Raw genomic sequence first — 14,615 nt, forward strand, 5'->3', positions numbered from 1 at the left:
ATATATATATATATATATATATATATATATATATATATATATATATATATATATATATATATACACACACACACACATATTTCTGCTGGCTTATTTCTGCTATGTTTACTCTAAACCACAAGTAAGAGACTTTGCTCAATCAGTGTATTGACTGTTATCTTTTTCTCTTCCAGTGGGTCCTGATGATTTATTCATTGTTGAACCATTGAAGTTCTCACCTGGAAAAAAGGTATTCCACTTTTCTTTGCTAGCCCTCATCAGCTGTTGGGGAGTGATATGGCAGTGTAGTAAAGGTGGGGCTTAACTGTGGATAACCTGATGCTTTTCCAGAAAGGTGTTAAAATCCGTTTCTTATCCTGTTGTCACACATTGAGAGTAGAGGTGGTAGTTCTCGAGTCTCAGAATGATCTGATGTCTTATTCTGGCATGTGCAAAAATGTAAAAACTGTTTGTCAGTATATGGTTCGAGTTGTCTTAACCTGCAATTCATCACTTGATGAATACCTGCCCACCAGAAGGCAGTATAGCTATACAGAATTTGCAAAGCAGTCCTGTATTTTTCTCATCAGAGTCTGACCAATGGAGATCTTATTGGATTTTACATTAATACTTTGCCACCGTTTTCTTGCAGTGTTTGATCTTCTGGAATGGAACCAGGAGGAGACTTCACCCAACACCACAGGGTGCTTTAGAAATTGTAAAAAGCATTTTCATGGTTTTGATGGTCATCACGGTCTTACCCTCAATAGCATGAAAAAGTAGACAAGGCGAGGTGGACCACTTCCCCTTAGTGTTTTCCATTTCTTGAAGAAATTATACTGAACTACATTAAATCCTTTTAAAATCATTTACATTTGAATTTCTTTATTCATCTTTTTATTTTCAGCAAGGACTTCATCACATATATTTGTAGCTTTATTTCAGAAACGCTGTTGTAGTCAGATAATGGCTTCACAGGATGAGTCTGTTCTCATGTTCAATCTGTTGATCCTTGCACTTTTAAATGTAAGGGCACTGTAATAGAGACTTTTGTAAGTAACTGTGTCTGCATGTACACATGCAGTCACATACAAAGAACCACACAAAACTAACGGCACTGTAATACAGACCTTTGTAAGTAACTGTGTCTGCATGTACACATGCAGTCACATACAAAGAACCACACAAAACTAACGGCACTGTAATACAGACTTTTGTAGTAACTGTGTCTGCATGTACACATGCAGTCACATACAAAGAACCACACAAAACTAACGGCACTGTAATACAGACTTTTGTAAGTAACTGTGTCTGCATGTACACATGCAGTCACATACAAAGAACCACACAAAACTAACGGCACTGTAATACAGACTTTTGTAAGTAACTGTGTCTGCATGTACACATGCAGTCACATACAAAGAACCACACAAAACTAACGGCACTGTAATACAGACTTTTGTAAGTAACTGTGTCTGCATGTACACATGCAGTCACATACAAAGAACCACACAAAACTAACGGCACTGTAATACAGACTTTTGTAAGTAACTGTGTCTGCATGTACACATGCAGTCACATACAAAGAACCACACAAAACTAACGGCACTGTAATACAGACTTTTGTAAGTAACTGTGTCTGCATGTACACATGCAGTCACATACAAAGAACCACACAAAACTAACGGCACTGTAATACAGACTTTTGTAAGTAACTGTGTCTGCATGTACACATGCAGTCACATACAGAGAACCACACAAAACTAACGGCACTGTAATACAGACTTTTGTAGTAACTGTGTCTGCATGTACACATGCAGTCACATACAAAGAACCACACAAAACTAACGGCACTGTAATACAGACTTTTGTAGTAACTGTGTCTGCATGTACACATGCAGTCACATACAAAGAACCACACAAAACTAACGGCACTGTAATACAGACTTTTAGTAACTGTGTCTGCATGTACACATGCAGTCACATACAAAGAACCACACAAAACTAACGGCACTGTAATACAGACTTTTGTAAGTAACTGTGTCTGCATGTACACATGCAGTCACATACAAAGAACCACACAAAACTAACGGCACTGTAATACAGACTTTTGTAAGTAACTGTGTCTGCATGTACACATGCAGTCACATAACAAAGAACCACACAAAACTAACGGCACTGTAATACAGACTTTTGTAAGTAACTGTGTCTGCATGTACACATGCAGTCACATACAAAGAACCACACAAAACTAACGGCACTGTAATACAGACTTTTGTAAGTAACTGTGTCTGCATGTACACATGCAGTCACATACAAAGAACCACACAAAACTAAGGGCACTGTAATACAGACTTTTGTAAGTAACTGTGTCTGCATGTACACATGCAGTCACATACAAAGAACCACACAAAACTAAGGGCACTGTAATACAGACTTTTGTAAGTAACTGTGTCTGCATGTACACATGCAGTCACATACAAAGAACCACACAAAACTAAGGGCACTGTAATACAGACTTTTGTAAGTAACTGTGTCTGCATGTACACATGCAGTCACATACAAAGAACCACACAAAACTAAGGGCACTGTAATACAGACTTTGTAAGTAACTGTGTCTGCATGTACACATGCAGTCACATACAAAGAACCACACAAAACTAAGGGCACTGTAATACAGACTTTTGTAAGTAACTGTGTCTGCATGTACACATGCAGTCACATACAAAGAACCACACAAAACTAACGGCACTGTAATACAGACTTTTGTAAGTAACTGTGTCTGCATGTACACATGCAGTCACATACAAAGAACCACACAAAACTAAGGGCACTGTAATACAGACTTTTGTAAGTAACTGTGTCTGCATGTACACATGCAGTCACATACAAAGAACCACACAAAACTAACGGCACTGTAATACAGACTTTTGTAAGTAACTGTGTCTGCATGTACACATGCAGTCACATACAAAGAACCACACAAAACATAATTGCTGATTTGGCATTCATATCTTAGGGACGTCTTGGGCCTGAGCACACCTTCTAGTGATCAGCAGAGAATTCTTCTGAGCAGGAAATTTTAACATATGGGAGAATCTGAGTTTATAACTTGTTTGAAACCATTGCGGTTATTTTGTAAGACTGACTTTTTTCCCCCCCAACACCTTTATTGAATTATCACTTGTGACGTAGGCAAATTTACATTCATATAAAAGTAATCAATCTATATTAACATAAACATTATACTTCACATTTATTGCTATATATCATATAATCTAAGCAATATTACATAAATTATTCAATTCCTGTCTTTTTTTAAACAAGAAACATCTTTATTAAACCATCACTTGCTACATAGGCAAACATACATTTATATAAATGAAAACGAACCACACAAACACAATCCTAGTCACAAGCATTTTGCATCACAAGCCATACTGACACACACCTATTTGCAAACATTGTACATCACTTATAATTTACCCAGTCTTTCTCACTCAAGCATTACATAGCTCATTTAAGTCCTGCTGACTTTTAGACCTCATTCCTTGTATGTATTCCCATAATTCCCATTTTTTCCTATGTAATTTGCTCCTACCCTTTTCTAAAAATCTAATTTCCTGTTTTATCTCTGTTACTGTATTCACTGCTTTCAGTATAGTTGGTTTAGATATTGCTTTCCATTTTCTAGTAATTGCTTTTTGGCAGCCACCATTATTAGACACAGCAAGGCTTTGCCATATCTAGGCAATTCCGATTGTGTATCATAGTTCAGAAAAATCATCTTTTTAATCAGACCAATCTGCCCACCCAGCATCTTTGGCAGTGCATCCGCAGGGAATCCTGAAAGTCCGCCAACACACCACACTCCCAGAAAATATGATGTTAAGTTGTCTATCTCGCCTTCATTCTTGCTGGTTGGGTTCGGAGCCGATCCTCGGCTCCGACTCGGCCATCTTCAAAAGCTCGAGAGCTGCCTACTGGATCGAGGCCACCCTATATCCCATGATGCCTGGCACTAGATACCCAGATCTCGTTTGCCGCTTCTGCTGCGAGGTTGCTTTTACTGGCTCAGGTCATATTTTTCTATTTTGTTAGCTTTTAAAAAAATTGTCTGTATTATAGTAGTTATAGTTAGTTTTTTTGTAAATTAGTGTCCCTTCCTCGTTTTTGTTAGAGAGTCCCCCCCCCCTTGGTTTCTTCAAGGTAGCCGTTTTTAGTTAGAGGCTAATCCTTGTTCTTTTATATTGCAGTTTTATTAGAAATTATTTATCAACAGCTTTACTTACTTTTTCTTCTATATAGTGTGTGTGTGTGTGTGTGTGTGTGTGTGTGTGCGCTGTTAGGATGTGGTAACTTGTGTTGAGTGCTTGTGTTTTTTGCTAGTTACCTACTTCCCTTTGATTGCTTTTTCTCTGTGATTGACTTTCCTTTTTACAGGAATGTCCAAAGATACGAAAGTATCTGGATTCAAGAAGTGTGACTCATGCTGTCAGAAGATGTCACTGACAGATGGTCACACTTCTTGTGTCTACTGTTTGGGCGCCCTACACCTGCAGGACTCTTGTTCGGTATGTCATGCCTTTAGTCCAAGAGTCCTGCAGGAGTGTAGGAATAAGCTAATCCTTAGGGGTTTACTCAGACTTGAAGGGTCACCGGCTAAGGCCCAGCCAGTGAAACCCTCTAAGCCAACGAAGCCGTCTGCTCCCAGTTCGGAGCCAGCGTCAGGCGTGGCATCTGCTTCAACTTCGGTTCTGGCAAGAACCGAAGTACCTGTATCCCAGTCGGCCCTGACTCTAGTGTCGGAACCGTCAGGGAGCCGAAAATGCTCTAGATCTCCATCCCTAGAGTCGATACACTCGGCTCCGGGGTCGCCTCTATTACAGTCGGAGCAAAGTCATCGATCCCACTCTTTTCGGTCTTCTAGACTATCTGACCACGATTTGGAGAGAGTGGTGAGCAGGCTTCTAAAATCGCAGGCCCTGGCAAAAATGTTATCCAGCCCCCCTCATCAGGGTTCGGCTCCGCCTGTCTCTGCAGTAGTTCCTCCTTCGACTCATTCTTTGAGTTCGGAGCCGGAGCTTGCTCGGGCTCGGATCGTGGAACCGTCGGCGCAGATACCTACCTTTTTGGTTCCGTTGTCAGCTCTGATCGACTCCATGGTGCCGTCCTTGGAGGGATCTGGGTGCCGGGACACACTCGTCGGCTCCGAGGGGGTGAGTGGCATCGGACTCTTGTCCGACCCCGTTCTCCCTCTCGGAGCTTTGGCGCAGGTGAGTTTGGCTCCTACATCGGCTTTGGAGCCATCCCTCTCGGTGCCGAGAAGGATTCTGGTCTCTTCGGAGCCGGAGCCTTCTCCTCTATCTGGAAGGGGCGCCTTCGAGGTCATGAGGAGTGTGCTGGCCTTTGAGTCAGCCCCATGATCAGCCTCATTGGCTCCTCCCCCCCATGGTGCCTGCGTCTGCCTCTGCCCCTCCTCCAGACCCCAAGTGTGGGGAACAAGCGCTCCAGGGCACCCCATTGGGTGTATTTTCCTTTTCCGAGGCCTCCCCTGATCATTCAGAGGAGCCCCCTCGAAAGAGGAAATGCAAGAGGAAGCATGTTGACTCCCCTGAGTCTGTCACTTCAGATACCGACTTAGAGGAATCGGAAGGGTCCCCGAGATCCCCCTCTGAGGATGTCTCTTTCTCAGACATCCTTGAGATACTTAGGCAGAGGGGGAACTGGACTACCCTTAACCCTTCCGAGGATGAGTCTGTATTCCTGGATCCGTTTGGTTCCCGACCTTCCACCTCCTGGGTGTCTTCGCCTTTCAATTCACTGATGTCTGTGGTGGCTCGGAAGGCGTGGTCAGCCCCAGACACAGTGGAACCAACTCCCCGAAGACCCACAAAATTTATTACTGCACCACAGGACAAGCAATTTCTGCCAAAGGGTGTTCCCGTTGATGCCATGGTGGTAGCAGCGGCCACAAAAAAGGAATTGGCTGAAACTTCTTCGTCTGTCCAGCCCCCTAATAAGGAATCTAGGACGATGGACAGATATGGGAAGCGGATGTTTTCCTCAGCGACCTTCTCCATGAGGTCGCTGAACTACTTGTGCTACTTTACCCGCCTTCAAAGGGATCTCCTTAAAGAGCTAGGAGATACCCTTCGAGATCCATCAGCTGCGGGGGCCCAGGCTAAGGTTGCCTCCCAGCTGGCGACTCTTAATTCGGTAGTAAACTCCTCCATGCGGCTCATCTGTTATGCAGCTGATGGCACGAGTAGGGCCGCAGGCACAGGCGTGGCTTTGACGAGGCATGCTTGGATGTGGTTATGCAACTTTGCGGAACACTTCAGGGTGTCTTTCACCAACACCCCCTTTGATGGTTCTGCAAATGGGTACGGTCTATCATATCCGAAGGCTACAAAATCCCCTTTTTTCACACTCCACACATTCCCAACAAATCCCTACCAGATGTTCCACCCAATCTAAGGGATCAAGCAGTTCAAGAAATATCAAAACTGCTAAAAATAAAAGAGCCATCCAGCCAGTCCCAGCTGACCAGCAAGGATCCGGAATTTACTCAAGGTTCTTTTTGGTACCAAAAAAGGCAGGGGACTGGAGACCCATTCTGGATCTCAGCAGACTAAACAGGTCTGTTCAAAGAACGAAGTTCCAGATGGTCATGCTACAGTCCATTTTACCCTTTCTGGGTCAGGACAATTAGATGTGCTCCATAGATCTTCAGGACACATACTACCATATCAAAATGAACAGACGCTCCAGAAGATTCCTCCGCTTCCGGCTGGGAGCCAGTCATTATCAGTTCAGAGCTATGCCCTTTGGTCTCACCACAGCCCACAGGGTGTTCACCAAATGTTTGGCAGTAGTTACTGCTCACCTGAGACGGCAAGGATTCCAGGTGTTTCCATATATAGACGACTGGCTCCTTACTGCTACCATCAGACATCACCTGCTGCGAGCCAGAAACTACACCATCCAAATTTGCTGCAAACTAGGCATCACAATAAATTTCGAAAAGTCTGCATTGTCGCCTTGTCAATCTTTCACATTTATAGGCGCAAACTTAAATACAAAGGACATGTCAGCGAAACTTCCATTAGACAGAGTGCTAGACATTCGCCGACATTTGCAGGTCTTATTAGGATGCAAGAAAATTCAGGCCAGATTCGTCGTAAAAACCTTGGGTCTCATGGCAGCGGCCATCTTACTTGCTCGTCTTCATATGAGGATTCTTCAGTGGATGCCTTACTAGTTCCCCTTGCTCGTCTTCATATGACGATTCTTTAGTGGATGCCTTACTAGTTCCCCTTGCTCGTCTTCATATGAGGATTCTTCAGTGGATGCCTTACTAGTTCCCCTTGCTCGTCTTCATATGAGGATTCTTCAGTGGATGCCTTACTAGTTCCCCTTGCTCGTCTTCATATGAGGATTCTTCAGTGGATGCCTTACTAGTTCCCCTTGCTCGTCTTCATATGAGGATTCTTCAGTGGATGCCTTACTAGTTCCCCTTGCTCGTCTTCATATGAGGATTCTTCAGTGGATGCCTTACTAGTTCCCCTTGCTCGTCTTCATATGAGGATTCTTCAGTGGATGCCTTACTAGTTCCCCTTGCTCGCCTTCATATGAGGATTCTTCAGTGGATGCCTTACTAGTTCCCCTTGCTCGTCTTCATATGAGGATTCTTCAGTGGATGCCTTACTAGTTCCCCTTGCTCGTCTTCATATGAGGATTCTTCAGTGCATGCTGTTCACCCAATGGTCTTCCCAACAACTTCCAGTGTCACACGAGGTAATGATCACACAAACATGCAAAAACCAACTTGCTTAGTGGATGGTTTCCCCATCAGTTCCCCAGGGCAGACAATTTTCTCTTCCTCCTCCAGTAGCTACGGTGACCACTGATGCCTCCCTGATCGGGTGGGGGGCATTTTCAGGGCAGAACAGTCCAAGGCACCTGGCAGCCTCACGAGTACCATCTGCATATCAATGTCTTGGAGATGAGAGCCGTGCTTTTGGCGTTGCAAGCGCTTCACAACTCTCTTCCCACTGGGACCATTGAAATTCAAACAGACAATATGTCGGTAGTGTGGTACATCAACAAGCAGGGCGGAACCAAGTCCTACCCCCTATGTCGAGAAGCACTTAGACTCTGGCAGTGGGTGATCTCTTCCCAATGGTTTCTGATAGCAGCGCACATTCCTGGGAAGTCCAACGTTATTGCGGACAGGCTGAGCAGAGCAATTCTCATGCCTCACGAGTGGTCTCTCAATCAGACAGTGGCGGACCAAATCTTCCGCAAATGGGGTCGGCCTTGCTGCGACCTTTTCGCCACCCCCTTCAACAGCAAGTGCAATAATTTCTTCTCTCTCCTCCCTCTTCGCAGACACTCCCCCAGAGACGCTCTAGTTCACGATTGGCCTCAGGGACTTCTTTATGCATTCCCTCCATTTCCCCTGATTCCCAAACTAATTCAGAAAGCTACCGCATTGGGATGCAAGATGATCCTCATTGCCCCTTACTGGCCTCGACAAATTTGGTTCCCATTCCTGCATCATCACATTCTGGAGCAGCCCTGGACTCTGGACCCAGTTCCAGACCTCCTGATCCATCAATCGGGCGGGCTGCATCAATCCCTTCAATCTCTCCAGCTCTCTGCTTGGTTGCTCCACTTCCGACCTTAGCCAGGCTTCCGAAAATCTCTCACTCGGTGCGTGAAATCATCTTATTGCACAAGTCTACAACTAGAAAGACTTGTGCTAGTAAGTGGAAACGTTTCTCTTTCTGGGCAGAGGCTAGGAATATAGATCCCTTTTCAGCCCCTGTGCACCATATTTTGGATTTTTTTAGCAGAACTTTTTCATGCTGGATCTTCTTCTGCCATGATTAGAGTTCAGTTAACAGCAATTTCCAACTTTCATACAGGTCTATCAGATGCTAGTATTATGTCCCATAAGCTTTGTAAAGCTTTTCTCAAAGGGACTACTTTACTCAGGCCCCCAGTGAGAGATCCCCCGCCGCCGTGGGATCTAAATTTGATCTTAGCTTCCCTGATACTGCCCCCCTTTGAACCTGCAGCTTCCTGTTCTTTGAAGTTTCTCTCTTGGAAAACCCTTCTGGTTGCAATTACTTCAGCCAGAAGAGTTTCTGAACTTCAGGCTCTTTGCGTTCACCCTCCTTACCTAGTTTTCCACAATGACAGAGTTTTTCTCAGGACTAATCCTTCCTTCCTTCCTTCCAAAGGTTTCTTCTGACAATAACTTGAATCAGTCTGTTGATTTGCCTGTATTTTTTCCAAATTATTCCAACAAGGCGGAATACAAATTGCATCAGTTGGATGTTCATAGACAGTTACGTTTTTACTTGCATAGAACTAAACAAATCAAAAAATCAGACCAACTGTTCCTGTCCTATGCTGAAGGTAAACAAGGTCTACCTGTATCGAAAGTAACATTGTCTAGGTGGTTGACATCTATTATTACGTTTATATATCAGCTGAGGAATAAAGAGCTTCCTGCTAACCCTAAAGGTCACTCCACTAGAGCTTTAGCTACTTCAGTGGTTTTTCAGGCAAGATTGCTAATGGAAACTGTTTGTGCGGCAGCTACATGGGCCAATCCTCATACTGTATTTCACATTATAAGCTTGACGTGGCCTCCAGGAGCAGAGCTGATTTTGGTTCCACTGTTCTGAAGAGTCTGTTCCGATGAGCCACCCAGGATTGAGGTGCTAGTGACGTTCCATGTTAGTTGTCGTCTTCTCGCCTTCTTTCTTGCGTCCCACCCTCCATCCCCCTGTCCTAGTAGACCAAGAAGAGTTCCTTATGTTTTTCTCACTGGCTGAGTCTTCTCTCGCTATTCCTTCTGACTAGTAGTCTCTCCAGTAGGATTTATGCATGTTAGGACAGGATTCCTGTATTATTATTATTATTATTATTATTATTAATTATGATTATTATTATTATTTCTGCAGTTAGACTTACCAAATGAGATCTTGGTATCTAGCGCCAGGCATCATGGGATATAGGGGGGCCTCAAGCCAGTAGGCAGCTCTCGAGCTTTTGAAGATGGCAGAGTCAGAGCCGAGGATCGGCTCCAAATCCAACCAGCAAGAAAGAAGGCGAGAAGAAGGCAACTAACATGGAACGTTATGGTAGGTACATAACTTCTTATTCCCAGTTATCTTTCTTCCCCTTCACACCTCCAACATTTACTGTCTACTTGAGGAAAAATTCTCTGGAGTCTACTTGGGGGTATAAAAATATCTATGTAAACATTTCCAGGCAAAAATTCTAAATCTTCTAAATTTTGTTGCATATTTAGGAGACACACATATATCCTCCCATTGTTTCTTTGTGAATTGCTTATCCAATCTCTCTTCCCAATCCTTTCTAACTTCCTCTTATTAAGACTGTCTGACTTACTTTCGAGTCAAATGGTGTACATTTCCATCATTTATATTTTGTGATATGAGAGAGACCAGCATTCTGCAAAGAGAGAGAGAGAAAACCTGCTTAAAATGGATTATAATATGCTACTTTTTTGCACCTGCTTTGAAATATTTGAAATGAAAGCTTTGTCGGTGCAGTGATATTAGCAGATTTGACAAGTACCTGGTTCCTACTTCAGATTCACCGGAAAGCGCTAGCTTTATTATACATCTCAGAAATTTGTTTGTAGAAATTGACGTATTTCTGTGATTGGGTGTAGCTGTCTACAAATCAGTTCATCATCAGTGGAGTGCTGTGTCAGTAAGACCGGGTTCTGTTGTATACTTTGAATAAGTTTAAAATTGGCTGCCCATAAGGAAGTTGACCTGCATATTATTAATAGTGGGGAAAAAATCAAACGCTTGGAGAATGAATAAAAAATGTTTGTAACCTGTGCATGTGTAACAATGTAGTGTTTCTTGTGTGAATTCCACTGATTTAGCTGTAATAAAATTAAAATGTTGGTAGCGGAGGACATTCTTGCTTGTTAGGTAATGTCTTGTGTACAGTGCTTGCTTTTACAGACAGTACCAAATCAGAATTATTCCCTTGTATAAAATCATAACTGCTTTCACAAGAGACTAATTTTGAGGGTGACTCTGTCTCCTCATGTTCTGATCTGTTAACTGTATCGGTGGGTAAGTAGTCACATGTCTCATGTTGTCCTGGGTATATTTGTTTATTAATGCTGTGTGATTTAACCCAGAATAAGCTCATGTGAGGTATCAGTGTTAAAAGCACTAGTTAAAATTGTATCCAACTCAGAAAAAATCAGTGCAAGTTGAGTTTTAGTAACACTACTTTAATTGCACATAATGTAAAACAAAATAATCTACTATAAAATGACAAAAGTAACAGTTGAGCGTGTTTATCCCTAGATTAGCAGGACTAATAATGTCAAAATTGGTCATGTGTCTGTAAATCAGAAGCATCCATTTAAAGGTCTTATTCATGAAAAAAAACTATTAAAAAACTGGTGGAACTATTAATGAATTAAAGTAGATTAAATAACAGAATTAAAAATCCACAATAAAAATCACAATAAAAGTTGAACACACACAAAATATGCCATAAAACCACCCTCTTCTAAATGCTTAAATTTACACCTTGATAGCTCCAAGTTTAAAAACTGGGATAATAGAGACTTCTTCATTTAACCCAGCTTTGGTCGATGCATTAACTCTTAGTTGCCAAATTAGTTCTCTGTATTCTATCCTTGTTTCCCGAGAACCACCACAAATATTATATGGAACACCAAACCAAAATTTTGAAAAATTGCCACAATCCTGTGTATGTTTTACACATTGCATTATTGGGGTTACTCTTGGAAATAGCATATAAATGTTCATATATTCTTTTCAGAAATTGTCTCTTCAGTTTTCCCTACGTAAAAATCAGAACATCACAAACATAAAGCAATGTATATAACCCCATTAGAGACACAGTTCCCACCCACAAGGGGAACTTTTAAGGATTGGTTAATTCAGCTTCATAGAATCTTGTAAAATGTAGGCACACTTGACTACAGGCACCACATGTACCTCTCAACTTAGAGCAAGAAATCTGTTTACCACCACAGAGTAAGAATTGTATGCAAATACCAAAGAGTTGGAAAAGGACCCTTATCCATACTATGAGTTGAAGCTTGTGAGGTGTAATAACATTGTAATCCACCCCTTATAGGGGTTTGTATTTAGCAACAAAGAATTGGAATATCTATTAGATGTGCATATATACATACATAAAGTTAAGGAACAATAGCGCACTATGCATAAAACAAAACAAAAATCTTATTAAAACAACACCCAAAATTAATCAAACATCCATATAACTTCAGAATTTATAAATACATTTTCAGTCCTAGAAAACCAACCTAGCCCAATCCGAACTTCACACTTCTCAAAACTGAAGTGGAATCCAGCTATTCCACCCCCAATCATTTAAGCCACAGCAGACGTTCACACCACAGTGAAAAACTTCTCAAAAGTGAACTTCACACTTCCCAAAACTGAAGTGGAATCCTTCAAGGCCCCAGGGCCAGTGGAAACTACGGCCCAGACTGCAGAATCCTATATAAACGCATTCTACGGACATCTCCAGGAATGCATGGATCATGCTATCCCAAACAAAATCGAGACCCAATCATCCAAAGGCAGGCGTCCAGTCTGGTGGACCCCAGCCATAAATAAACTGTCCAACAGAAAGAGGAAGCTACTACATGATAGAGCAAAATCCCTAAAAGGAAGGCATCTCTGATCAGTACTAGCAAAAAATTACGATCCCTCATAAAATCCTCCAAGGCCAGCTTCGAGAGAAAAATTGCACAGGACACTAAAGACAATCATAAGGCTTTTTTCAGTTATGTTAGGAACCTGGGATGCAACTCCCAGACTTGTTCTGAGTTGATTCTAAACGACAAAAAATGCACTGAACCCACAGACATCGCCAATATCCTGGCAGACAGGTTCAGTGCAAACTTCTCCAACCCCTCCCCCCCAAAAGAGCAAGTCTCTATCCCAGCAGAGTGCAGCCTCCCAAACATCTCTGATGCTCAGGTGAAGGCCGCCCTCTCCAAAGCAAAAAACACTGCTTCCATGGGACCAGATGGTGTCCCAGGATGCGTCCTACATGAACTCCAAGAAGAACTAATCCCTCAAGTAAAACTGCTGTACAATCTCAGCCTCACTACAGGATATGTACCCAAAGAATGGCATACAGCAACAGTGGTCCCACTCCACAAAGGTGGCGCCTCTGCGGACCCTGGAAACTATCGCCCCATAAGCCTGACTAGCCTAGTATGCAAGGCTATGGAGAGGATCATCATGGAACTCATAAACAAAGACATTGGGGACCTACAGACACTAGATCCTACCCAATTTGGCTTCGTCAAGGGCAGATCCTGCCTTTTGAACCTGGTCGACTTCTTCGAAACAGTCACCAAGGCCATAGATGAAGGGAAGGTAGTCCACACAGCCTATCTGGACCTCGCAAAGGCATTTGACACAATACCCCACTCGGGCATCATAGATAAGCTATCCAGCCTAAATATAACCCCTATGTCACAAGATGGGTCAGAGTTGCTGGAGCCATGTCAGACTCGAAACCGGTCACAAGTGGCATCCCACAAGGTTCTATCCTGGGACCTCTCTTGTTTAGTATTTACTTTTCTGAGGTACAGGCCACCGTGGGAGGACTATGGCTCACCCGTTCGCAGATGACTGCAAACTGGGCGCCATTATCGACTCTCCAGCTGAAACAAACATCCTTCAAAAAGGTCTCGCAGAGACGGATAACTGGTGCCAGAGCCATGGTCTAAAGCTAAATGCCAAAAAGTGTATAGTCATACCCTTTGGCAAAAACAATGTGCCCACAAATTACCACATAGGTGATAACCCATTAAGTACAGAGAAAGTAATTAGAGATCTGGGGACCCAAGTTGATAGCGATCTCTCCTTTGACAACCACATTGCCAAAGTGGTTAGAAAGACCTTCTACATAGCCCACCTCATCATGAAAGGATTCACATCTAGATCAAGAGAGGTAATCGTGCCCCTTTATTCATCCCTCATCAGGCCCATCATAGAATACAATGCCCCCTTTGGGATGTACCTTACCCGACACCTGCAGCAATTACAAAGTCCCCAAAAGTACCTCACCAGGAGGATCAAGGGACTCTGCCATATGCTGCTCGGTTAAAAAAACTCCAGCTCTACTCAGTTGCATACCGCCTACTTCGAGGCAATCTATGCCTGACATATAAAGCTATGTCCAACCCAGAATTAATGGACATGCACCACCTCAGTAAATCTAAATCCCTTAGAGCCACGCTCTCGAAGGACTTGAACCTCAGCACAGAAATAAATAGAACATGCTGGAGGGACAGATTCATAACCCAGAGGCTCCCTTCGCTCTGGAATAGAATTCCAATTCATGTTAGGCAGAGCACCTCACTGACTCTCTTCAAGAAGAATCTTGATGAGTGGATGGGGGATCGTAGGTTTGTCCCAGGGATTACTTCCGTGTCACTATTAGACAGAGGCACAGTAAACTAAACTTTAAAAAGGGCACAGTATACTCAAATCAAGGGGTGGCGTAAGCCAAACACAATCGGGCTAGGCTTATAAATGCCCCAGGGCAGA

General features: G+C 43.0%; 1 protein-coding gene across 1 annotated transcript in view; it reads left to right on the forward strand.

Annotated features, from left to right (window-relative positions):
* The window catches only part of SUCO (SUN domain containing ossification factor), a 1,178,094-nt gene that overhangs the window by 1,082,280 nt on the left and 81,199 nt on the right, over window positions 1-14,615 (forward strand). Inside the window, exon 18 of the mRNA XM_044086746.1 lies at window positions 174-229. Within this exon, the coding sequence (XP_043942681.1) occupies window positions 174-229 (56 nt within the window). The remainder of the gene's footprint in view (window positions 1-173; window positions 230-14,615) is intronic.

This window comes from Protopterus annectens, chromosome 10.part0 (assembly GCF_019279795.1).
Source record: "Protopterus annectens isolate FY-2018-M chromosome 10.part0, PAN1.0, whole genome shotgun sequence".
Taxonomy (NCBI): Eukaryota; Metazoa; Chordata; order Ceratodontiformes; family Protopteridae; genus Protopterus; species Protopterus annectens.